The 27111-nt window shown below is 32.8% G+C and overlaps 2 protein-coding genes across 2 annotated transcripts in view; both read left to right on the top strand.

Moving 5' to 3' along the window:
- Window positions 1-27111, top strand: part of LOC119631656 (transient receptor potential cation channel subfamily A member 1) — a 51818-nt gene that overhangs the window by 3157 nt on the left and 21550 nt on the right. Inside the window, exons 2-5 of the mRNA XM_038024052.1 lie at window positions 3865-4032; window positions 23159-23315; window positions 25093-25183; window positions 26204-26399. Of these exons, the coding sequence (XP_037879980.1) occupies window positions 3865-4032; window positions 23159-23315; window positions 25093-25183; window positions 26204-26399 (612 nt within the window). The remainder of the gene's footprint in view (window positions 1-3864; window positions 4033-23158; window positions 23316-25092; window positions 25184-26203; window positions 26400-27111) is intronic.
- On the top strand, window positions 19677-20966 carry LOC119631657 (aspartate aminotransferase, mitochondrial-like). Its single transcript, XM_038024053.1, has one exon. The coding sequence runs from the start codon at window positions 19677-19679 to the stop codon at window positions 20964-20966; it is 1290 nt and encodes a 429-aa protein (XP_037879981.1).

Below are 27111 nucleotides of genomic sequence, written 5' to 3'. Positions count from 1 at the left end.
TACACTTTAAAATTCTTTCTTTATTCCTTAACAGTCATAATTTATTTTGATAGTACTCTCGACTCAAGTGTTCTCGTCCGACTAACTCTTCCTTCCGTAGATATTCTACTTATATAGATTTTTACGACCATATTACTGTTACCTAATTTCATGGCTTCATTTCTAATCCGTTAATCTGCTTTTTCGGTAATCGTTTTCCTCAGCTGGCAGTTGCATGATACGCCGGCGAATGTGCACTAGGTTTTCCCGCTAATCTTTTTCATCGACCGACAGGTCCATGACGCGCCGCGAACTTACTTTTAGTTTTCCCCTCGCTAAGGAATTTATTATTTGGGCAAATTAATTATCCTGAATAAGCTGGATTTAGGATTTCCGTAAGAGTACTTGTAAAGGTCAAACCTTTCCATTGTGCCGTCCATAATTAAAACGAATAACAGGTAAAAAAATTTATATCCGAACTTTTTTGAATTTTTTAAAAATTCTTATTGCGCTCATTTCATTCTTCACATCTATTTTACTCCATGTTGTTGAAACTTAAAAAGACACTGAAAGTATAAATAATACAAAAGCACATAGACATAATCGAAAAGGTTTCCTTCAGGGTTTTTGGAATGGAAAATTGCTTTGGCAAAAGTGTAAGATCTTGAAACGATGTTAGTTTGAAAGGAATGCTTTAAATATCGAGAATTACATAAAGTGAAAATAAAGTCAAAATTCATTGTTGTTAACACACGTGCACATATATATAAAATCAATAAATTTCTTTAATATATTCTTGCACCGGGTGCAAATTAAGACTTGTTGGCGATAGGTGGCGATGCGTGCTTACTGAAAAACAACAAATATTGAAAAATTACATAAACAAAATTTTCGATATCGATTCGAGATCATAACGGTACATAGCCTGAAATATTTTCCTACATCTTAACATTTTTTTTCCATTCAACGTAACAAATATCCAAAATCCAATTTTCTAACATTTGTTGGCAACGCGTTACATGCGCTGCTAGCGCATGATCTATTGCTAAAATTCTCTGACTTAACAAAATTAAAATACGTCTTTGTTACAGATGAAGAAAATAAAACAAATTGAAGTTCTCTACGATTTATAACTATCCATATATATATATATGTGCGAGTGTGTGTGTGTATGTGCGGCTGAAAAAATTAAAAAGCTTCAAAAAATCAAAGTAAAACAAGTAAGAAAATTGTGTTCGGAATATATAAACGTGCGTACTCTATAACATTCGGTGGGCGTGACTGTTTTTTTTCTATTTCTTTATAACAATTTTGCGGAGATTTATATCGTGTATCTCTTGTTATTTTGTCAGCAACGAGAAAAAGACATGAAAACCAAAGGCATACTCCGTTTTGATTCTACAGATATTTGGGTGTTGTAGGCGAGTTCTTTGACCTGCTTAGGGTCGTATCCAGTTTTTTTTACAAATTTGTATATGATATCTTCATATTAGTAAACCCAAGAATATTTATCGCATATACTACAACAGTTGGGCTACCGTACAGACAGACAGCACATGTTCAGGTGTACTCCGAATCTGTAAATTTATATAGATGTTTTTAAAGCTCGCCTCTACGCGTTATAATGCTATTCAAAAAAAATTTTAAATTTTGATATAATATTAATAGTCGATAGGCATAGTCAGTTTTCCCTTTTTCGTACAGTTACTACAGCATCAGCCACGGAATACATGTTCAAATGTTTGTAGATTTATCTGCGGTAGTTTATGAGTAACGATCAAAAAGCCAATCTCTTATTCCTTTTGAAAAACATATGTGTTCTCATTTTACCTACTACTGTAGGCGTGTCCTTCGGCCGATTTGCTCCATTTTCAATACCAACCCGCATGCAAGAGCTTTCAATGACAGACGGATAGACTGCCAGAACGACATGCTTAAATCGATTCAGAATTCGCATATGATCAAGAATATATATATATATATATTTTGTAAGGTCTCTGAAGCTTCCTCCTCCGTTTTGAAAAAAAAAACAGAGTTATTCTCAGTTTGTGCTGCACTATGAGCGTGTCTTTCCAGCGATTCAATTCACTTACGATACGAACCTCCATCTAAGAGTTTTCAATATTTATTACCGAACTTGATGGTAGCTTCATTTTTGCGAGCAGGGGAATGTTTAGCACACGCATTACGCAATCAAGTAGGCAGACAGGGAGGCGGACCAATGGATATGCTTAAATCGATTTACGATTTGACGCTAATGCGGAATATTTATACATTATAGAGTCTCTGAATTGTCGTTTTGGGCGTTGCAAACGCCTAGACAAAATGAACATAACGCGCAGCCTTCGGTAATGGGTGCGAACGCAAATTATAACTAATTTTATTAAGACTCGAATTACGTATATTCTTTAGACGCGTTATGTAAAAATTGTATCCACGCCCTACACGGAACGCATACATTACTATCGACAATTTTTATTTATATTCACCCTCTCCAGCATTTTACTAAGCCTGCTTAAAGATCTTTAAACAGGATAACATCCTGAGGCGATTTAGGCTTGTGTAGCCAAATGCCTTGGTACAATTTGCAGGAGGGATTCATATAGAAAGCTGACACCTTTCGCTCTTTTACTTGCAATTTTAATAATAACTGAAGTTTGCAAATGGGCGTGGTTCATTTATGCAATTGCTCTTATAAGCGACAACTGCTCTACGGTGTACGTAAAGCCCTTTCAACTAAGTGCTTGAGATCAACTAATTACACCGCTCACACTTATGAAAATAGTTGGCTTAATTCGCTTCCAGCTACACTAATGTAATGTACAGACCTCCTGCAATTCACAAATCATGGATGATCAATCGTGTGCACATATTCCATATTCCGTTCCAAGATTCCTCGAAAAAGTGACCATTAAAATGGAATTGATTAATCAGCTAACGCGCCTATGACCCACAAAATAGTTCCCATATATTGTTTTTATGCTTCGACTCGTGGTGGTGAATGTTCTAGGTTCGCTTAGAAGTAAACATAGCTTGCTTGTGAAATTAATTGAAATAAAGATTTGTTTAGAAAGCAATAAAATGAAGGAGAAAAATAATATTATATGCGACTATATATACATTCATACATATGTCCTAAGTGATTAATATGGACGACTTGTTAACTTTTGATTCATTGCATGATTTTTTGCAATTATTACATTTTGCATTAAATTACGTTTTCTAAGTATTTGATTTTTATAACCTTCAACACAATATCAATAATAAATTCGCTTTATCCATACGTTTGTAACGATCAGACATAGGTAGTATAGGTAATATCACTGCTATCTAAGCTGAGTGGCGTAGATTTTGCCTCTGGCTGATTAACACATCATTCCCCATTCTTCGTAGAACTACGAATATATTAAAAGCATTTATTTGATAGCAACAAGTCTTCCATTCTATACGCATGCCACAGCCATATGCGTAACTATGAAAAGAGTCAAAATTATTAGAAGCAATCAATTGCAGCCGCAATTTGATGCAGTCGCGTTGAAGGGTCTTCGTGATCGAACGAATAACAAAATAATTTGTGGTTTCCTCTCGCCAACAGAGCAAGTCAAGTCAAGAAATCAATTCTAAGATTAACAAGAACTCAAAAGAACTTCACATATATTTCAGTTTTTTTTTTATATAAATTTGTACTGTATTTGAAGTTTCATTTACACGTATAGAATATAATACGTTTGTGAATGGTAACGGTAAACAGGATTCGTTCTAAGGCGAATACAAGTTTCTCTTGTCAAACTTTTCCATTTATTTATTGTTAAAATTTTTCTTTCATGCTTTTCTGTTTCCTTTTTTCTTTTTTTTTTTTTTTTTTTTGTCTTTTATACAAAACAGTTGTGGACATTTTCAATGTTCGTTGAACGCATTCGCGCAAATCCCAAACGTGTTGAGATTGGAGATGTTGAAACGCCATTAGAATCAATATTGGAAACGGAGCAGGAACAGCAAAACTTAAACGATGAAGTCTGTCTATTGCGTGATAGTCCGTTTCGTATATTAAGGGTAAGTGTTTTATATATTCTTTGTTTTTTTAATATCAATAAATGTTTAATCTAAAAAAGAAAGCAAACTTTTGAAAAATCATTGTTGAATTATGAGTGAAAGATAATTTTTTAGTTTGAAAGTACAGTCGTCCCTCATAAAACAAAACTTTGCGCGTTTAACGCGATTTTAAAATACCACGATTTCAAAAAATCATACATGTATTCAATGAGTTTTATTCACATCTGCGGTACACGAATTTTTCAAATATTTTTTGCATTTTTATAGTAGGAATGACTAGAGAGAGAAGAGAAATTCCACCAACGTTGAGAATGAAGCTATGATCTATCATAAATTAGCGGTAATTTTTGATAAAAATTATTTCGTCATAATGTTGGATTTCATATTTAAAAAAAAAATTTGTTTTTCTTTATAAAAATTTGATATTAAGAGTTTTGTATATATATGCAACGAAATTTTATGTATCATATAACTTTACACCTTAAAGCTTGGTTTCGATATAACACCGTACAAAGTGCCCTGATTTATATTATTTGAAAGTCTCTTATAACCGACTTATATAAGACACACCTGTAATAAGAAAAATTTTAAAAAACTTCTTTTATATCCATCACCGCAGGATGAGGGATATATTCATTTAGCAAAGACATTTGCTGCGTCCAGAAAGAAAGAATATATTCTTGATCAGCATATCTGCAAATTCTGAAGCGATTGTATGCTCGGTCTACTGTAAGGAAATCTCTACTGAAATTTTATTTACAACTTATTTAACAAGGTCCAGTTTATGCGGCATAGAACTCTTTCATAAGTAGGCTTAGATCTGCAGTGAATTGAAAGGTGTAGGAAATCAAAATATGTTGAACCGCTTCATCTAATGACATTAGAGATTATTGTAGTTTACAAAATCAGAACTTATTTGAGAAATTTTCTATGAGAATCGATCTATTATGTGGGAACTTCTCATGCGCAAGCACAGCGAGGTAACTTCTTAAGCAATTTAAAACGTTATAGTCGATTTAATATCCTACACCGTTCCACCTAACACAATTATTAATTCATCTTCATGATAGTATGAGCTAGTAAAGCATACTTCTCCTGATAATCCCTGAATTTAATTAACTTTTGATGAGGAGAATATTGAGTGCGTCGAAACGCTTGCAACGCTTGCAGAAGAAAGCTTCAGACAACCCACAAAGTTTATATATTCTAGATCAGCTACAAATTCTGAATCGAGCATGCAAGCATGTACGTCCGTTCGTCTTTATGATGTCTATGTAATGTAAACGTTCTCCTGGTCGCAAAAATAAAGCCATCGACTTTCGATTTGGCAGAAACATTGGACGCTCTTGCATGCAAGGTTGGTATTGAGAATGGGCAGAATCGTTCGAAGGACACGCCTACAACTACTACGTAAAGTGAGAACACCTTTGGAATAAAAATGTTATTTTTTGCTCATTGCTGACCAACTATAAGGGACAAATGTATATAAATCAAATTTTATTGGCGATGCTTTAATACCTGTACAAAAATGGGAAAAATCGATTACGCCTACCCAATATTATAGTATATTGAATTATTATTGGTTTCTCAATACCTTTGTAACGCGCAGAAACAAGCCTCAAAAACCTAATAACATGTATACATATTCTTGACCAGTGTCATCCTCGGAATGCACGTAAACACGTCTATTCGTTTGTTGGTTAGCCATCTATGTGTCCGGCCAACAGCACACACAGTATTTATGATAAAAATTCTCTCGTTCACGCAAATGCGAACATTATAGGGTATAAAAGTTTAGTGGTTCGCTCCCGTTTTTCTAATCTTCTTTAGGATAACGATAATGCCTATAAAAGATTTAGTCGCGATCGAATATAATTTTCTGACTATATTTGTATCCTATACTTGTGGTAGTGGGTATATCAAGTTGGTGGAGACGTATATAATGTCCAGAAATATATCTGCCTTTTATTATACCGAACGATTCAGAATAATTTTGTCAATCAATCTATGTTTGTCTGTCCGTCTTGTTTTTTTTTTTTTTTGTTTAGGATTTAACCTAAAGAATGCATTTTTTTGGAAATGTTTTGATGAAATTTAGTTCGCTGATATGTTCGTTGGTGATCAACCCAGAACATATTGGTTCTGATCGAACCAATTTTTCATCCGCTTGTCATAAAAAGCCTTATTTTGAGAAACCGTTTTATCAGTAACTTAGTCTTAAGCGAAGTCTTGACGGCTATTTACAGAAAAGAAGAAAAAGAAATTATGTACGCTTTTGGCTTAGAGACACATTAGCGGTTGCAACGATTTCAAAGTAGAGGATGAACTTTTAAACCGATGCAAATATACTAAAGTTTGTTAACCGATAATAATGCGCATAATTAGTTCAAATTAAAAATGAATTTAAATACGACATAGACAACACGCACATATTAAGGATAAATGATCTGATAGTATTTTAACAGTCCGATATTGAGATTACATTATATCGTAATATATCATTTACGTATTTGCAAAGGACAAATAAAGTGTCTCGGAAGGACGATTAGGAACATTGAAGTTTAGCTCTCGTAAAGAAGGTGCGAGTCAATAAAACCATTTATTATCCTAACTAAGAAGAAGAAGACTGCTAAGATGAACCTTCGTTTCTCTAGTGACGGAAAGGCTAATAGTAGCATTTTCATGTTTTCATAAAATGAGAAGACAACTAACCAGTTCCATCCCAAATTCCTAAAGATATAAAGATAAAGAATTGCTTCTGAAATGAGTCTTTTAATCCAGCAAAACATCTACAAGGAGGAGACCACATAATAGAGAGCACATTCAAGTATTGATCTGACCCATACAATGTATTTGTCAAGCTCTCTAGATCAACGTTTAAAAAAAACTTATTTAAATGCGGAACTGCCCAATTTACGCGATATTTTGAAGCGATGGACAATGTAGTGGTATCTGTTTGCTTGTTGGCAATACTACTTCCGTGTAAATAATGCACCAAATCTTGCAGATTATATTTTAGTGTATTAAACAACAAGCGGTTAAAACAAGCGATCGATGAAATTTGTGATCTTTCATATTTCGAAAGAGATTAAATCGTTGGTGTTGCATTAGTCGAGCATTAGTGCAGCACACACAAAACATAATAACAGAGCATCGGCGAAGGGAAATAGTGGGTTAAACGCAAAATTAACTGACATAGACCGACGAACATTAACACATAAAGCTATCGCGACAAAAGTGACAACAGAGGTCAACACTAAACTGAGTAATAATGTTTTGACAAAAATAGAGAGCCAAGGGTTACAATTGCCTGAAATCCTTTATAACGAAAGGCAACGCTAAGCTGTGGTAAGATGATCATACAACCTGAGCAGCTGGTGATTGGAAGAATGTGGCATCGTCCGATGAGTTATTGTTCACATCGTTTCCTACAAGCGGCCGAGTTTATGTACGAAGATCCTCAAAACAACTCCACGGTTCGAACTGCTTCCCTACAACAGTCAAACAAGAAGGAGGTTCGTTTATGACGCAACTGTCTATATTGTGTGGTTCAGCTGATCCTGAATGAATATCTCAACCTTCTCAAAGAAGATAGTCTTACTGTTGTTGGTATATTACTATTAAACACTACGATACCGAAAGGTGATAATGCGTCGATATACACAGTCAAAAAGGTCCAGCTTCTTTTTAATTAGCATCAGAATGTCATCAAACGTTGCCCCACGGCCAGCACAATGGGCAGAGAAACCTAAACTTAGTTGAAGCGCTAAGAGGAGATTTCCGGCAGAGAGTGAAGAGAATATTTCCATCTCGAAAATTATTTAAGAAGTTTGGCGGATGTTTCGGAACATGGATGGAACATGGAATATTCCTTTAGAAATCTCACTCAGTTTACGAATCTCTTCCACGAAGAATTGTAACTTCCCCACAAGCGAAAGGTGGCCCTATTCTTTATTAATAAATTATTTGATTTTATATATATTGTATGATTGTATGGTTTTGTTCATTGCTTATATGTACGTGAACGTGTGCGTATATGTAAATAAACGAATATTGTACATATAAATAGATCATAATGAAAATTCTCCGAGATTTTTTTAACGGGATAATATCAATGCCTTAATATCGGACAACATTCACCTAATTATCTCAAATGAAGATGCGCTTAAAAGGTGAGATCAAGGTCGGCTTACATTTTTTGTGAAGATAGTTCTTTAATTCTTTGCTCGTGTAGAAGGTAATATTGATTTGAAAACGCATGAAATACCTAAATAAATACGCTATGTAATGCTATTTACTATAAAATAGTTAAAAAAAAAGATGCAAACAAAAATTAAGGAGGTGTATGGTGAAAATGCTGTAATTGAACAAGCATTTTTATTGATTCCGTTTCAAAAATATCGATGTCAAAGATGCAACTCGCAATCGCTGAAAAAGTCGATGAAATTTGGTGAAATCTGGTGAAGCAAGACCGGCATGCAAGCTGTCAGGAAATAGCGAAGGCATGAATGACATGACAATTTGGAATCTAAGCAAAAAGGCAGGCTATTAAAAGAAGCTCGAAACCGTGAAGACCTTTCAATATGCCCCGCTATATGGCGTTTTGAAATTCAAAATTAATTTTTTAAAAACATGGATTTTCCTTTTAAATTTGGTAAGATGCAATGAATTGCTAATAAAAATTGAATTAACATCTTCGCGCAATAGTAATAGCAAATCGCTAGGCAAAGAAAACGCAAAGAGAGGAGAAATCACAACAATCCATAACAAAATGAAATCCAGACTTCTTTATGTGCATGGACTCAAGAATTACATTCGAGTATAAGTAAGTGTGAGTGCAGTATGCGTGTTAACAAGTCAGCTGACGATTTGGTAAACACAGTCACATGGCTTGCATAGTCAGGACTTGAGATGTTTGTACATAAAACAAAGAAATCAACGCAACAAATTTTACCGGGTTCGAGCAGCTGCTGCCATTAACCGAAACAAAAATCTCTAACATTCTCTTCGAAGTCGTATTCTTTCTCTCTTTTGCTCCTCCATGATACACTCGTCAATTCGGTAGCTCGTGCATTTCGTTTGAACTTGAAAAAAATTTTCATACGAATTGTATTCGTTTTTCCTATAAAAGACAACGGTAGTCTTTGTTAGAGTTTAGTTTATCATAAAGTGTAGTTAAAGTCAATTATGAGCGCAACAAACGGAGAAGAGTTGTTTCCTATTTAATTTAAAAATTATTTAATTATAATTTAAATAAATTAAATGTAAAATAATTGAATAAATAATTTATGAAAACGCAATTTGCAAATATTAAAACAAAAAACGGTAGCATTCATTAAGAAAAAAAAAAAAAAAAAAAATTATTATTAATAATAATAATAATAATAATCAAAGAAATATCATAAAAAATGATTTTATTAAGAACAAAAAATGCAAAAAAAAAAAATAAATAAATAAATAAATAAATAAATAAATATTTTTAAATAAATACATGTGTAAAAAAAAATTGCAAATAATATTTATAAAATGCAAAAGTGTAATCGCGTTCGACTTAGGATCAATACTATATATGCTAGTAACTGCCTTAGTTGGTTTCCATTAAAGCGCTTTGCTTCGCCCTTTCGGATTTTTTTTGTATTTTTTTTTTTAACTTATCTAAATAGATTTTATAATTTTAAAGGAGTTTTAGGCGTTTCAAGACAAAACTTAAACATCCGCCTACATTTTGAATAGTTTTTCTTTGTTTTTTATTTCATTGATTATTATTGAACTGAATTATATACGGAAATCGGAATGAATTGTCATTTAAGCTGATACGCACAGCCCTTGTAAAATGTCATCTCGACAACTTGTAAGAGTTTCAAATTATTAATGAGAAACCAGACTATGCATTAATTTTCTATTTCCCTTTTTAATGACTATCCGATATAGGTGCGGACGAAGAGACAGACCGCTAGACTGGCAAATTTTAATTCGATTTAAAAAAAAAGGATTTTTTCTTCAAGATATTAATAAAAATGAATAATTTTTCATTATCAGATTATAAAGCTATATATACTTATACTTTCTTGAGTGGTTAGGTGGATACACCGAAAACATATTAATAAATATATTGAAGCTCAGGATGGATGGATGAATCGATGGGATGATGAATGGTTATTAACGGACATTAGCTGAACGCATTGAAAGTTAAGGGACTAATTTTATAACTCTGTACTCTAAGACGTATGTTTGGTAAAGAAAAAGCATATAATTGATATAAATGGAATCACTCATACGCCACCACAGAAGCAATACAATAACATTTTAAATTTTGCGAAAGGCAGCAAAGGATTGCAATATGAAATTTGATAAACAATTTGCGGTGCGACTAATTCATTAAAGTATTTTGCTTGTATTAGCATCGTTTTAATAGGATTAAGCCAGGAGTGCAGATTTAAGAAATGATAAAAAATTGCGTCAGAAGAAAATCGGAAATTGTATATAAAAAAATTGCAATCATTAAAAAAAAAATTTACTTTTCACTTTTTTTTGTCATTTTTCTAATCTTAGTTAAATAGTTGCAGACCAAATGCCGCGATTGATTCTCTAAAATAAACTCATAAAATTTTATATTTGACTTGTCGATTTAATAATCGACGTATAACGTATATGTCGGTTGGTCTCAGTTGATATTCCAATTGTTGCAATAAAGCAGACAGGAACCGATTTTCGCTTAAGACTTTTTACCTTAGTTAACTTGCTAAAGCGCATAGATCTTAATTTCTTCGAAAAAGCTGAGACTCACTCACTAACGTACAACGTAAACTCATAAAAGTTTTACATTTGAATTTGTCGAGTTGACCTGTATGCCAACTGGTTTAGATTCATATTCCAATTCTTGTCGAGCGCTCTTTGCGCTTAAGACTTTTTACCTTAGGTAACTTCCTAAAGCAAATTGGCATTAATCGCTTCTAAAAAGCTACGATTTTTTGTGTTTCGTATGTAAAAGTAATCGCACGAAAGTGAAACCTCCATCTTTATTCTTAACAACGTATCAACTAACTGCGTATAGATTGTAAACCATTAACAAACTACATTTAAAATATTCACGTCTTCCTGGCATTTTTCCACGTTAAGCCATTGAGAGTGTGTTGATAAGCAAACTGCAGTCTTTTTCTAACTTGGTTTTTAAAGGTAAACATCGATAATAGGATGGTAGGATAAGTGGATACGTTGGTTCTTTCACACTGAGTTCTCTGAGACACTCTTTCTCTCTCATCAGCTCGAAAGTTCGAAAATCACTAAAAATTGCACCCAACATTAACAATTTTCTTTATCTTAAAATGGTGAATAGAATTTTTTTTTTTTTTTTTTTTGTGACTAATACGAACCATGGGAATAATTAAAGTGTTATTATATTTGTATATATATATATTTATAAATTCATACAATCTATCTACAAGTATAAAATACACACAATTACACACCGGCTAAATATTTCTTGGCAATACATTCTGAATAAAAGAAATGTTTGAATTGAAAACTCGAATGTGACTCAAAGATAGGTCGCGGCCCGATTTGGGGTTAATAAGATGTCTGTTTCAAGTGCGAAAGTCAGCCGCAATAAAGCAAAAACAAATAAATAAATGAATGTTCACAAATGAGGAGGAGCGTTACCAAATCGAAAAAACAAAGAAATTTGAAATCATATCATATTACATATCATAGATATTTATCCATAAAATTTTTGAGTTCAATCGTAAGCTGATCTCGGCTATCGAAAAACTCGATTAAGAGCTTAAGAGCTTAAGAGTTATTTCTAACAAGATTGAATGAATGGACAAACATACGAACGTGGGATAAGCAATCGAGAATCTCAAGCTGTTGATTGTACACTTCAAATAAAACACATATATCCCATAAGGTCTCTGAAACGTCCATTTAAACGGTGTAAAGAAAAAGGGTAAAATTCGTACATCTCCAGCCCTTCAGAGCAGCTATCAAAATAAATTAAAAATTATATTTAAATCGAATAAATATGGGACTTATTCACATTTCTTTGGTTAAGGCAAGTGTAGCTTTCTCATCCACCTCAAGCCCACACTGGCAATGATGATGTCGTTCGAATTTTTCTAATCTTCTTAATTCGTATTGACTCACGTATTCATTAGTCAATAAAATTTCATTTCAAGTTACAAACGGTTTATCTATTGTATTGTAGCAAGTTGCTTAGGGCAATGATTGACATTGACAGGCATGCAGTCTTAATATCACTTTACTAAAAACTTCGATTAACATTCAAAATTTCTCTTAAAAATGATTTAACAATTTCAATAATCAAATTATGATCTCTAACTTGATCGTTGTGCTCGTATATCATCCAATAAATGAAAATAGCAGATATAATTAAGGAAAACGTAAAATCTTTTCTGTTCCTTAGAAATACGGGGGATTGATTGACAAATTAACATAAACACCTGGCATATATACAATATTTATTTATTTTGTTGGGTCATTTGATTGAAGAAATGATGCAATTTGTCTGAATAGTTTCCGGAAGGAATGTGGTGTCTCATTTTTATATCAAAACATCTATCAATTAATCCAATGATATTGAAGATGAAAGTCTGCTCTTCACTCTCGCTCTGGTGTAAAACTCGCCTTAACATTTCAATGAAGATGTTGATATCTGGCCAGTTTGCTGATCAGGGACGATGTTTATTTGATATTCAAAACCTAGGCAATGACACAAGTGACGCAATGATTACATTGGCTTGTTGATAATGGAAATGAGGATTAGGTAAAACATTAGAATGTTTGTCGATTTACTCCGAATATCGTAAAACTTGTATTGACAAGTGTTTGAGAATTTTAATAAAAGACCTAATTGTTCGCAGCAATAATTTAAGAAACTTAAGAAAGAAGAATCAATTTTCGATAATCTTCAGGGTAAACCAAGAAACTGTATTCTATTAATTTAAAAAGGAAAATATATATCTATTAATACATTTTATATGAAAAGGAAAAGTTATTTGCTCCTTGCAAACTATTATTTGAAACATCGGATAAGACTTTTTTTTTTTCCTCATTTGTTTCGTTCATTTTCTCGACTATTAATTCGAATATGATGGGTATCTTAATATTTTAGCCTTTTAATTAAAATAAAAACGGAAACGAGATGACCGAACGCATGAACCAAAAATAAAAGTTAAAAAATAAAAAAAAATCTTTTCAATTTATAAAAATATAATAAAGTTTGCAAAGAAAAGAATAAATTTTTTATTAATCAACAAACAATCGCGCTTTCTTTGACTTGCATGCGCTTGAATTTATAACGAAGAGAGCGATTGATTTTATGTTATCACAAAATTTTGATATGAAAGGAACATCGAAACGTGATGGAATTGTACGTCCATTGCATTATTTAATAAACGGTTGCGCCAAAAGTGCCGAACTAACTGTAACGGCGCCGCTTAAAATTCAAGCTCACTGGGCACGCATGTTGCACTTGTCGCCAATACCGCCAATAATGCTGGAAGATTTAATGCAGGTAATTACTCATAACTAAAATTTGCAATGAAAGAAAAACCACAAAAAAAGAGAAAAAATTAATAATTATTTACCTCATAATTTCCTTAAGCTATTCAAAATCATACTATTATTATTATTATTATTATTATTATTGTTATTAATTTAACCAAAGAATAAATTCTAAGATTAAAGTCTTAAAGCACTGCAATGCAACTAAGGTTTCGTATCTTTTCCTAAGTCATTTTAAACCTGTCCGTTCATGGAATATCGCGTTCAATCCAGAGATCACAGTTTTTAGGATATTCTGACGAAGTTTAGTACATGGACGTGTTTATGTATTTTTTTTTTTTTTTTTTTTTGTGGCCCAAGGACGAACCCTATTAAATATTCATTGAATCGGATCGTTTTTACGAAAAAATTGTTACATGAAAAAATATTTATAATTTTCAAGTATTCGTAAAAAACATGATGTGGAGACCTTGGATCAGATGGATTAAGTTTTTGAACCACCTGCCACATGACAGCTCCTAGGAATAGTTCATCTTTCTATGACAAAATTGTGCAATTTTTAATATGTTTTCATAAAAATTTGTCCATAATAATGATTTGGAATTAAAAAAAAAACTGCATCAACTTGGAATCACATAGATATATTTTCCCTTTGCAGCGGGTCTGATTAGTGTACTTGACTCTCAATTCCCGTATTCCTTGTCATTTGTAATACGACTTTTAAATCGAAAGTAAATGCTACTTCGTCTACTTCCTAAGCAGAAGAGAAGGGAAAAGATTTGAAAGTGTCGCAAGGACTAATGACTAGAAGTAAAATCATTAAAAGTAAAATATCGTTTGCAAAATTACCACATTCCAAATCGATCAAGTCGATTTAGTCGTCTACGCTTTGCTGTCTACCTCTTCGTATCTTTGCTTTTGCTCCCAAAAATGATGATAAGAAGCTAAGTTTGAGAAGAGACTAAAATTATTGCAGATATGCGACTGGGAGATTGAGCAAAACTAACCAAAAGATCTAACACTGTTAGGCATAAACATATCTCGGATGGTTTGTATTATATAAGACTTGTCGAAGAGCGCAGACATATTTGTCCCTCTTAATAGATCGTTTTATGTCTCTTGGGGTTCGATAAATCATTTCAAAATATTTCTGAAAATCGAAATGTATATAACCAATAGCCGATTCGGATGGTTCCTCGCTTCGGCAATATTAAATCATTCTTAACAATAATATTTTAGCACAGATTCGAACACAGAGGATGTGGAAGAGTTAAAAGTGCTTTCAATGCATTATTATTCTTACTTCTATTTAATTTTTATATAAAATGCATTTCTCCTCTTAGTTGAATAAAATGGTTTTGGGCTTTGTCCGCCTGTAACGTTTTAACTTGACTTTCCTAACAACAAGCTCGGCCAGGATTCGTTTACAATTACTATTACGTAATAATATATTATGGAGTGTTTTCATCAAATCATATAAGCGATTTCTGTTAAGACTTTTTGCACTTTTTTCTTAAAGATTACACTTTGAACTCAAACAAAATTCATAAGCCTGTGCAAAGTTACATGCCGAGATTTGATTTTCTTTACCCAATCAAGAATAATCTGAAATGAATTGTAGTTTGTTTTTCGCTAGTCTTTGAACTTAAAAAATGGAATTATTCAACGTCTAGACGTCAGAAATTGGTTGACAGTTCAGTTTCAGAGATAAAAAAGTTAATCTTAAGAAGAGCGATTTCTTTAAGGTAATTCGCGACAAGTAAACCCAAGTTAATGGATTTATAATATATGTACGTTAATAGCAATAATTTAAATAATTTAAACAATTTCTCGCTAAGCATAATTTATACAAGAAAACTTAAAATATGTAATATGCGTATGTAAAAGGACAAGGGAGATTTATTTAACTATTGTACATTATTGAAGGTTAAATGAGGGTCAAATGCGAAAATATTAATGCATTTACATAAAGTTTATCTTTCAATTTTTATGAAAAGTTAAGAAAGCATTGATTTCGTCTTTGCATTGTATAGAAAGAAAATTTGCATTTAAAACAAATAATAAAATTATATTCGGTCTTAACTGAACCTTTTTTTGATACTCATCGTTATTTAACCCTTTGCACTCGGCACAAATTCATATAAAACAAATTTCATTACAATTCCTTACTTAATTCTAAAATTATACTGTATAATATCACGTTTCCAGGATGTACGTTTTCGTTAAAAAGTGACGTCGAGTTGCTGGTAGGTAACGTCCGAAACGGTGCCGAATACAAAGGGTTAAAAAAAAATCAAAATAAGGAAAAAAACAAAATTTTCACGTTTCATAATATGGAGTAGCTGCGGTTCATTTCTGCTATTTTCAAAATAGAAGTTTTTGTCGCTGTGGCGTGTGCGCGTTATAGCCGCATACTCTGAATAGTTTGCATCATTTCCAAATTCTTTTGCAAATTTATAGACGATATCTTAATTTTCACCAACGCGAGAATGTTTACCATTTCTACTATAAAGTTGGATAGCTCGACGGACGGACAGGCGGACAGGCGGACAGACGGACATGCTTAAATCGATTCGGAATTTGATGATGATCAAGAAAGTGTATCCTTTGCGGTTCGTTTACACCCACTACCGAACGATGAGGGATAAATTCGTTTAATCGAAAGTTTTGCAACACTCGGAAGGAAACTTTTTAGGACTCGACTTATATAGACTCCGGTATATAATATATATTTTTGATTATAATCAAAGTCCGAACAGATTTAATGTTGCATGTCTGTTCGCCTATTCGGCTGCGTAATGTCTGCTATAACATTTCATCTAGCTATAAAAATGAAGCTATCGACTTTCAATTTGGCAGCAGTGTTGGAAGTTCTTGCACGCCGGTTAGTCTTGTTAACGGGCCAGCGCTTACAATAGTGCCTAAACTGAGAACGTCTCTGTTTTCCAAAAGGGAAAAAATGTCTTTTTTTTCCTCATTACTCACACACTACAATACAGGTAGTCAATGTCATTTTCCCCAATTATTCGAAAAGAGAAGCAAAAAAATCAGCCATTCCCACCCAATATTATAGGCTATAACCATCTAGTTTTTTCTTGCGTTTTAGGGTCATTACAAGTGATAATATAAAAAAAAATTTTGCTTACGTTTTGCCCAGCGATCCATTAGCTCTGTCAATTTTACTGCAGAAAATCGATGTGACAGGTGTACCAAATATATTGGATAGTTTGGAAATTTCTTTATTTGGCATTTTGTTCGATAATAAATTGCACGCTTTCCAGACATTTTCATTGTCCCCTCCTCATCAAATTTCCGATGGTTTGCAGCAAAGAAATTTTCTGTATATGAATTGAAAATTTTACCAGATAAATAATTTTGCGGTGAAGGAACGAGATGGTAACCTGATGATGCAATGTCAGGACTGTATGGTGGATGTGGTAATATATTCCCGACAAATTCTAATAATTTTTGGCGGATGAGGACTTGTATTGGGTGCGTGATAAAAACCAATAGATTTTCGGTTAATCAATTCTGGACGTTCTTGCTGCACGGCTTCATTTAATTTGATTTGTTGTTCACAGTACACTTCAGAAACTCCTGCTATACAATTACTTTATGATTTCACCAGACAGACAGACAGACAGTTAAGTGTTTTTTTCGTGGATAACCGGTTAGGCTCATCTTATTTTAACCATGATTAAATGATAAAATATTAATTATTAAAATCAATTTAATTAACTAAATTTAGTAAATATTTATTTCAATTAATTTCTCCTTTAAATAAGAAATTCCTATATATTTATCCTTTAAAAAAAATAATCTTTCTTATTTGAATTAAATAATTTTATTAAATTTTTTATTGTATACATAAATAAAAATTATTAATAAAAAATTCTAAATTAACTTATATTAGTATAATAATTTTCATAGAGCATTAAAAATTACTGATGGTTTTTTTTTTTTTTTAATTTCAAAATTATTAAAATTTTGCAATTTTTGGCAAATTTTTCATTCTGGTGATCGATTTTCTTCTATGCATTTTTGGCAAATTTCGAAAATTCCGAGTTTTTGAAACCTTGAAAGAAAACGAGTCAGTAGCCTTCATTTCATTAATTTTAATCTATATACCAATATAAATATATAAATATATATATATATATATATATATAAATATTTAAATAATCTATATATAATCATGATTTATTGCGTTGCAGATTTTTATATAGGATTCATATTTTATCATCAGTTACAAATATCTTCAAAAATATACGTATGGCAGATATTAATGAGTTATGTTAAATGTACTTCTTTTAAATCAGATGGAATCGAAATATGCAGCTTTGTTTGCAAATCTCGGTCTTTTTATGCGATCGTTAAAAGTTGTGTTGAATGAATTAACTTATTCCACAATCTCACGAACCGTTATGTGTTGATCATAACTTTTACTTGGTCGCCATCAATCATATTTGGCCTATCGGAATGCGGTACAGTTTCCACAAAAAAAAATTTCCAAAACGAAATTTCGCGAACCAATATTGGCAGATGCGTTCTGTTACAACACAAGCTCCATACACAGCACATATTTATCTGTATGCTTTTTGCAGTTCTTTTACCCCTTTTAAAATAAACAAATAAAATATGTCTTATAAGCTGATTTTGATCTTCCATTTTAAAAACTACGTCTCACTATTATAAAGCAGAACCGATCAGTGAAACTTTTTTTTACAAAATAAACACAAGCCTGCTCCAAATAACTATATATACCTTTAATCCTAATTATCTGCCTAGCGACATAAGAAAAATTATTTTAACCAAGTGTCGCAGGAAAGATCGCAAGAAATTTCTAAACAACCTTGAAGTGAATATTAGATGCGCCTGAGATATATTTGTACCAAAATTCATTTCAATGCCTATTACAAAACGTGAATTCTTTTCTTTTTTTTTTATAATTTTTCAGTGTACCTACCATGTAAACCATATATCTTTCGTGCTTTCGATAATATTATTATCATTTGATGTAAATCTAATGTTAATAGTCCACTCATGCAATTCACTTACTATGACCATCAATTTGTGGCTCGTTATTTTCGTTCTATTGCGAAGGAACATGGCCTCCAATATTCGATGAGTTTTCTCATCTTTGCATAAATCTTGATTCAATATGTAACGAACACGTTCGATGGACATGTTCGTAGCCTCTGCTATTTCTTTAATCTTAATTCCGAAATTATTCAGCAATATTTGGTGAACTTAAGCTATGCTGTCTTCAGTCTTAGCCTAGTTATCGGAGTCACCGTAGACAATACTCCACGTGGATTACCTTTCAAAACAAATACTGCATGACATGCTCGTGACTTAATATTTTCATTTCGAAAAAAAAACATCTACATTGACTCACTTAAACTGGTGGCGAACATCAACTGCGCTTCCAAAAAGGGCGGGGACTGCGAATGGGACTTATCAGCGCACACACTTTTGCGCGCAAGTGCTCTCATCTTCTCTCATGTTCAGCTAGTAAATCTCTCAGCTCTTCTACATATGTATGTATATATATATATATATATACATATACATACATATATGTAAAATTTATATAGCGTAGGGCAGAGCTCTGCTGTTAACAGTTTTTCACTAATTAGAACAAAATAATAATAAACTTATAAAGGCTTACAAGTAATAGCGAATATCCCACAAATGAAGATAGGTTTTGTTGCTCTGTTTAAGTTAAAGTGTCACTTTCACTGCAATGATTACCGCTTCACGTTCGCTTAGGGTATCGTTTTGAAAAAAATCATTGTATCAATAACTGTATTAAACGAAGTGCTGACCCATGTTCCACTCTAATGTTTTTATTTGTTTTCTTTACATGGTTTGTCACACTAAACTCTATGTGAAGCTTTTACTTGTTTATGGAATTATAAAAAATATTTGATCAGATTATTAAGTATGCCATGACGTAATGAAAAAACAAAGAAAAAAAAAAAAATAGAGAATCTTTTTATATTTTCATAAACTGTTTCGAAAAATTATTGTTTGGTTACGTTTGTCTTAAAAAAGGGAAGTTTTGGATAGAAATTTGGAAAAAAAAAATTTGGAAAAAATTAATTATCTGCATTGAGAAAATGGCTAGCGCAGTCGTAAAAACTTTGCGTCCGACGGGACGTGTTTTGAGATCAATCGCTCCACTAGGCTTGAATAGGCGTGGTAACGCTTGGTTTGAAGATGTGGAGATGGGGCCTCCCGATCCAATTCTAGGTGTTACCGATGCATTTAAACGCGACAAAAATCCGAGACGTCTTAATCTGGGTGTAGGAGCATACCGTGATGATTGCGGTAATCCTTGGGTGCTTCCTTGCGTACGTTGCGCAGAGGAAATAGTTATAGAGAAGCAATTGAATAAAGAATATGCACCCATCACTGGTCTGCCCGAATTTTGCGCTAAAAGTATTGAATTGGCCTTGGGTAAGGATTCCTACGTCTTAAAAGATAAACGTAACGCCACGGCGCAAAGTATTAGCGGCACTGGATCCTTACGTGTTGGATCGGCGTTCTTAGCAAAATTTTGGAAGGGCAATCGCGAAGTTTACGTACCTACTCCAACATGGGGAAATCATATACCTATTTTCGAGCACGCCGGTCTTCCAGTGAAAAAGTATCGTTATTATGATTCAGATACTTGCGGCTTGGATTACAAAGGTTGTAAAGAGGATATATGCAAAATCCCGCCAGAATCGATCATTGTATTTCATGCTTGCGCTCACAATCCCACTGGTGTAGACCCCAACACAGTGCAGTGGTGTGAGTTAGCTGACTTGGTCAAATACAAATGCCTCTTTCCATTCTTTGATATGGCTTATCAAGGTTTTGCGACTGGTGATGTGGATAGAGACGCTCAAGCAGTTCGAATCTTCGAATCGAAAGGTATTAATTTTGGCTTAGCTCAAAGCTATGCTAAAAATATGGGTCTCTATGGCGAACGCGTCGGAGCACTTACAATAGCATGTGAAAGCGAAGTAGAAGCCTCACGTGTTCTCTCACAACTTAAAATTATTATACGTGCTCTATATTCCAGTCCACCCCTGCACGGAGCCCGAATTGTTACAGAAATTCTTACCGATCCGAATTTGTATGACATGTTCTTAAAAGATCTTAAAACAATGGCTGATCGTACCATCGGTATACGGCAAAAGTTAAAAGACGGCTTAATGCATCACGGCTCGAAACGTAGATGGGATCATATTACTAATCAAATTGGAATGTTCTGTTACACCGGTATGAACCCAGACCAAATTGAACGTATCACAAAAGAATTTAGTGTTTACCTTACGAAAGACGGTCGCATTTCAATGGCTGGTGTTACTAGCAAGAACGTTGAATATTTAGCAAAAGCAATGCATGAAGTTACAAAGTGAACACGTATTTATATAAAAAAAAAAAAAAAAAAAATAGTAATATTTCGTTTTTTGAGAATTTGAAAAAAAAAAAATTGAAAATAAATGGTGACTTACTTATACTAACTAATTGGTAAACTATAGTTTTATTTAAAATAATTCACCGTAACGTGTAGTCAAATAAGTGACGAGCAAGATTTCCATAAGACATAGATTGTAATTGAACTGAATAATTTCACTCTTCAAAAAGTAGTCATATGATAAACAAAAAATGTATTCTTTAGCTATCTAGCTGGTTGACTCGGGGTAGAAATATTATATTTATGTAAATCGCTGCAAAATTATAATTTGAATACGCAAGCGCTTGCGTTTATACATAATATGTAAATAGTGAACACAAATGTATATCAAATACAAAAAGTTGTTACACTCGTTCTCTTGTCGAGTACTAGATGGGTACTCTCGTGAAAACCACACTCATTTTTTGTATGCCACATACAAGACACAGCTCAACGATGTTAAAGTGATATCTCTGTATTCTTTCTAAATCGAACCGAATGATTTCGATGCGCTACAGACGTATTCTTGCCTCGCTTTACCTCTCATTACCTATTTAATAACTGAACACAATCAATCGCTTTACGTAGATTGATTTAACTACATATATATTTTTACCCCAAACAACTACCACTACCGGCTATATTAAGTTTGCGCGGAAGTACCTGACACCCAGAAGAACGTCAGATAGATCCACTTATATAAGTATTGTAACGACCGATTCAAAGGTCATTTTCTTAGGTTAAAATAATGAAACGTCAATCGTAGAACCAACGCGATCTACTTAACATGCAAAATGTGACCGTAACAAGCCCCAGTTAAGCTTAATCTAAATAATTATGAAGAGGATTGGATGTAATTCAAAATGAAAAAGGATAAAAATGTGATAGTGTGACGAGACCGATCCTGTAAATTTTCTAATAATACATTTTTTTTTTTTTTTTTGTCTTCTTTATAAAATATTAAAAATTAAACGCGTCCAATTAGGACCAACCGTTAGACAATGTTGTCATATGAAAGTCAATTTTTTGTAAGAACATTTAGAAGGGAAAGACTGCAAATATGTGTCCGTCCGATCCAAATTTACGCCATTCAATTAATAATGGCATAGTAATTATATTTCGTCAAGTTTTATCGCAATGTACTCTAAACAGAAAAACATTTTGCATATAACGAACGACTTTCTCTGGACCGTGTACGAGTTCTGAGATTCCGTCCATTATCGATGGCAGAGTTTCTTAAAAACATCTCGCAACCAGACGATTAAATGCAAAAAATTCATGGGCAGATATTGGACGGGTGGGAGAGCCAGACATGCAGAATACTTTTTTGAGTAGATTGATATAATTAAAATCCTATCTCAAGTACTTCTGACTGCTATACGTTTCTTAATGAACTTCATATATTTATAGGTTAAGCAGTCTAGAGGATAATATATACCAGCATAATGTTACACCAGAGACATAAAAAAAAAAAAAAAAAAAAAAAAATTCAAAAGTCCGAATAAGAAGTAGAGTAAGAAAAAAGGCGGTTGAAGATGCTTCTTTTTTTTTTTTTTTTTGCTGAGAGCTTTTAGAAACGAACACACGATTTCTCGTACGAGAAACTTTCATCATAGTGTGCGAGAGAGTAATTACAATCGGTATTAGATCAAATCATTCTAAAATTCATTAGTCTTTTCTGTTATCCTCTCTGAAGACATAAGTCAAAGTCTAAGGATAGTTCAATTTTTGCGCCACAAAAACCACACCTGAAGAAGAATGTAATCAATATATCAATAACATAAGCAGCGTACCTATAATATAAGAATATCTCTCTTTATTCAATATTTTTAAGATTATCATAAAGAAAATTAAATTAATCGATGTTTAGCATGGAAATGATATCTCATTGTAAATTCGGAATTTCGGAGACGATTTGACTGATTGCTTAATTTCTTTTATTTCAACTCAAGATTTTTTCCGTCGTTTTATGTAAATAAAGTAAAGTGATTTTATTTTATTTGTTACGATGATGACAAACGATTGCGATTGCGATTGCGATTGCGATTACGGTTGCGGTTTATTATTACTTTCTTTATTTTCTTTTACAAGTTTTTTCTAATTTAAAAAAATATAGTTAATGTTTATTATGGATTTGTTTGTTTGCTCTTACAGGCAGCTGAGGCTGGCAATTTGGATGACTTTAAACGTCTTTATCAAGCCGATAATACACGGCTATCCCTGCAAGATGGCAAAGGTAGAACTGCAGCCCATCAAGCAGCTGCCCGTAATCAAGTCGATATATTACGCTATATACATGATCAAAAAGGAGGTAAGTAACAATTGCTATTTTCATGTTTAAGCCACTACTAGTTACTATTACTATTATAAATGCACTACAAACGGCATCTTAACTGCGCAACTGCTTCTAGGTAATTAATTTTGTTTCCATCTTAATTCAATAGTTGCTAAGACACATGCAGCGCGCGAACTATTTGCAATTGTATACACTTTGCACGTCATGTGCAAATCGACAAAACAACAAATGTTATATGCATATAGTATATATATGAGAAAAAAAATGTACACAACTTAGATTGAACGTATTTTCTACTCATCCTATGTAGTTTCGGTAAATTTTTCAATAAATACATGTCGAAAAATTCTTAAAACACAATTCACATAAGAGATACGCATCACTTACGTAGAATATTTCGTCAGTGTACATAACTGGCAGAAATGTAATATAACCGGCACATGCCAGCATGCAACGACACGCAACAACAATAACAACAAATATTCTTAGTCTCTCATCTAAGAAAGTTATATACAACTTGCGTCAAATCTATATCGCCTATATCTATATCTATATTACGTCGAGCAAATATATGAAAATTAGAATTGTGTGGACCATATCACCTGGACTTTTTAACCGAAATTTAGGTCTTAATAAAAGCGGTCATGGTTTTTGTTTTACCTCCACGTTGTTTTTCAGTGCACAGTTAGATAGTAATACGCCAAGTCAATAACGAAAATGTTGCCTTAAGACGATCAGAATTTTCAAATAATTTTAAAATAATAAAATATTGTGGAACGTAGAATCCGAAATTATTATCAATACAACATGGATTTTATATACACATGTGTATGTATAAAATTATCTGCAGAGTATATGCGTACAAAACTCTTTCGGTTGATTTTTACGCTTACGAGCCGACCCGTCAACTTCCGAAAACCTATATACAAAATCAAGTTGATACACTGTAGTCGGCCATGTGCCACGGTTCAAAATATTATAGATTACCTCGTTTAATGCAGTTATGCATCTAATGGCTTTCCAAAATAATGCGTTATATGGAAAGTGGATCAGAGAAGTAGTTCGATTGAAGCCAGTTCGTCTCGGAACCGAAACACACCAGTGTATCAAATTTCATCAAATAATTTGAAAAATTATTCGGATTGAACAAAACTAGTACTAGATGGACAGACGGACAGATAAGCTTAGAATCACTTTTTGAATCGATCGGTATAATAAGAGATGGGTCTATCTCAAGTCCTTCTGCGTATCATGTGCATTCGTTCACACTTGCGTCGTAGATGGTGCAGAATATAAAAATTGATACGATACGATCTATATAAATATATATATATATTATATATTTTTGTTGCTTAAGCAATAGTGTGGAAGTTTAGTTTTTTCGATCAAAAGGCGATCTCTTCAAAGCATGCATTGCATCAAAAGTCTTGAACGTACGTTGAAGAGAGTCCTGTTGAAGAGTTTTTATAGCTTCTGCAACTAAGTGTCCTAAACAAGAACAAATACCAGATCGCAGCTATGCATCGAATAGTGGTTCAAGAAAATAGTATACGATATAGACAAACAATACTTACTTTTGGGTAAATGAATTAGTTTTCCCGGTGACGAGAATAGAAAGAAATTGGTTATAATTCGACGGTGATATGAGTCCTGTAAATGAATATGACTCCTGTAATGGATATAAAAAGATATCTTTCAACTTGCTTCTTCTTTTTTTTATATTTTTTTTTTTTTTTTTTTTTTATTATTTAATATAATTAATTTATTTCACTTTATTTTGATTTATTTGTAGATTTTAATATTCGAGATAATGCAGGTAATACACCCATACATGTTGCCGTTGAATGCGATTCTTATGAAGCCCTGGATTATTTATTGTCAATGTAAGTGCAAAATGAGTCAACTATATGACGAGTTAGTATATGTGTATGCCTATGTGTGTAAAGAATGAAACCACAATGACGGACTAACATTGCTGGCGTTGGTGCGATGGTCATATTTCAATACTAACTTGAGGAAGGCAACTCGGATTTATTTCTCTTTTCTTTTTTTTTTCTTTTTTTTTGTACGCCATATTCTTAGCGTACGGACACATAGGGCATGCGACAGTACGTTACAATGCACTTATATCTACATAACACTTATTTTTCATTTTTTGCCTGTTCACCATTTCTCCCAATTAGAGTAGATATTGCAAGAGAGATGTAGAGATTCTGTGAAACATTTATTTTTGCTTGGAAACATTTTTCTATTGCTCCACTATAAAATGAAAGTATGCCAAATAACATTGTTGCGTTTGTAATAACCGGAATTATATTTTGTAAAAAGTATATCCCTGGTGGTGGTGTTAGAAATTTTTGAGTTTGATTTGAAAATTGACTTTGCTTTGTGCTGCTAACTTATCGGTCTAAACATTCACGTCATCCGAATAAGAACGTTCTCTATTAAACTTGTGTTGTTTTGGCTTATCACGGTCTGTCTATTTGATCCGTCATTTTATTTTTATTATTATCGATATTGTAAATGGATTGCGATTTACTTACAAAAGAGACAAACATTGAAAAATCGCACTTGAAATACAAGCGAAATGAGCAGGAAATGTTAAAATTTATGCTGAAAGTAGAAACGACTCTCATTGATGCGCCTGAGGCGCTTGAGGCGCCTATAAATGATTAAAAATTCCGAAGGATTTTCTTTAAGCGACAGGACAAGAGATTTAACACAACGCGAACAGAACTTTACGGTTTTTTTTGTTTTTCTTTTTTTTACTCGTTTTTGAATTACTTAACGCTTCACAAACTTTCAGATAATAACGATCTCTCTCTATTTCTTTCTTTTTCTCTTCTCTCTCTCTCTCTCTCTCTCTCTCTGTCGCTCTCTAATCTGCATGTCTTTATTTGCAGACCTGTGGACACCAGCATACTCAACGAAAAGAAACAAGCTCCCGTACATTTGGCCACCGAGCTGAATAAAGTCAAGTGTTTGCGTATTATGGGAAAATATCGTAATATCATAGATATACAGCAGGGCGGTGAACATGGGCGTACCGCTTTGCATTTAGCCGCAATATACGATCATGAGGAGTGCGCTCGCATTTTGGTACGCGGAAATATCTAAGAATTTTGTAATTTTTTTTTTTTTTCCTTTTTGTATCTTATTTCATTTATTACTTCATTCATTTCATTTCATTTCATTTCATTTCATTTATTTATTTATGTATTTATTTTCATTCTTCTATTCTGTGTGTGCATTTTAAAAAGAGATTAAAAAAAAAAGTCACATGTGTTTCCAAGTAACATTTAATCAGTTTTCTTATTAAAAATATATGTTAGTTGAGTCAGTCGAGTTCTTCTTCTTATTTTATTCAATTATGTTGATTTTCTGTTTTTTTTTTTTTTTTGTTCTTATAACGAGCATGCTTAGATAATGCGTTCATGTCTTAGCTTTAGAAAAAAACAAAAATAAATAAATAAAAAATAAAAAAGAACCTATTCTTCCATATAAACGTATGTACATAAATATCTTTTTTCTTAAAATTTCTGTTGTATCTTTTTCAGCATAAAACAACCAAAATTGATTACGTAAAAATCGAATCTAATTGTGTGTGTGTTTAAATATTTATTTATCTTCTTCTTTTTTATTTTTTTTTTATTTTTTTGATTTTCCTTTCTTATTCTACCTCCACCACTGAAGCATTGCATGGTATAATCGTTTTGCCTTTTTTTGCATAATGTATGTAATACCCATAAAGTATGTTTCAGCGACTCCTTTCTCGATCAGCATCTGAAATTCTGATTAGATTAAGCCATGT

This window comes from Glossina fuscipes, unplaced genomic scaffold (assembly GCF_014805625.2).
Source record: "Glossina fuscipes isolate IAEA_lab_2018 unplaced genomic scaffold, Yale_Gfus_2 1, whole genome shotgun sequence".
Classification (NCBI taxonomy): domain Eukaryota; kingdom Metazoa; phylum Arthropoda; class Insecta; order Diptera; family Glossinidae; genus Glossina; species Glossina fuscipes.
The sequence above is the reverse complement of the archived record's forward strand: the minus strand, read 5'-3'. Positions and strand labels throughout refer to the sequence as shown.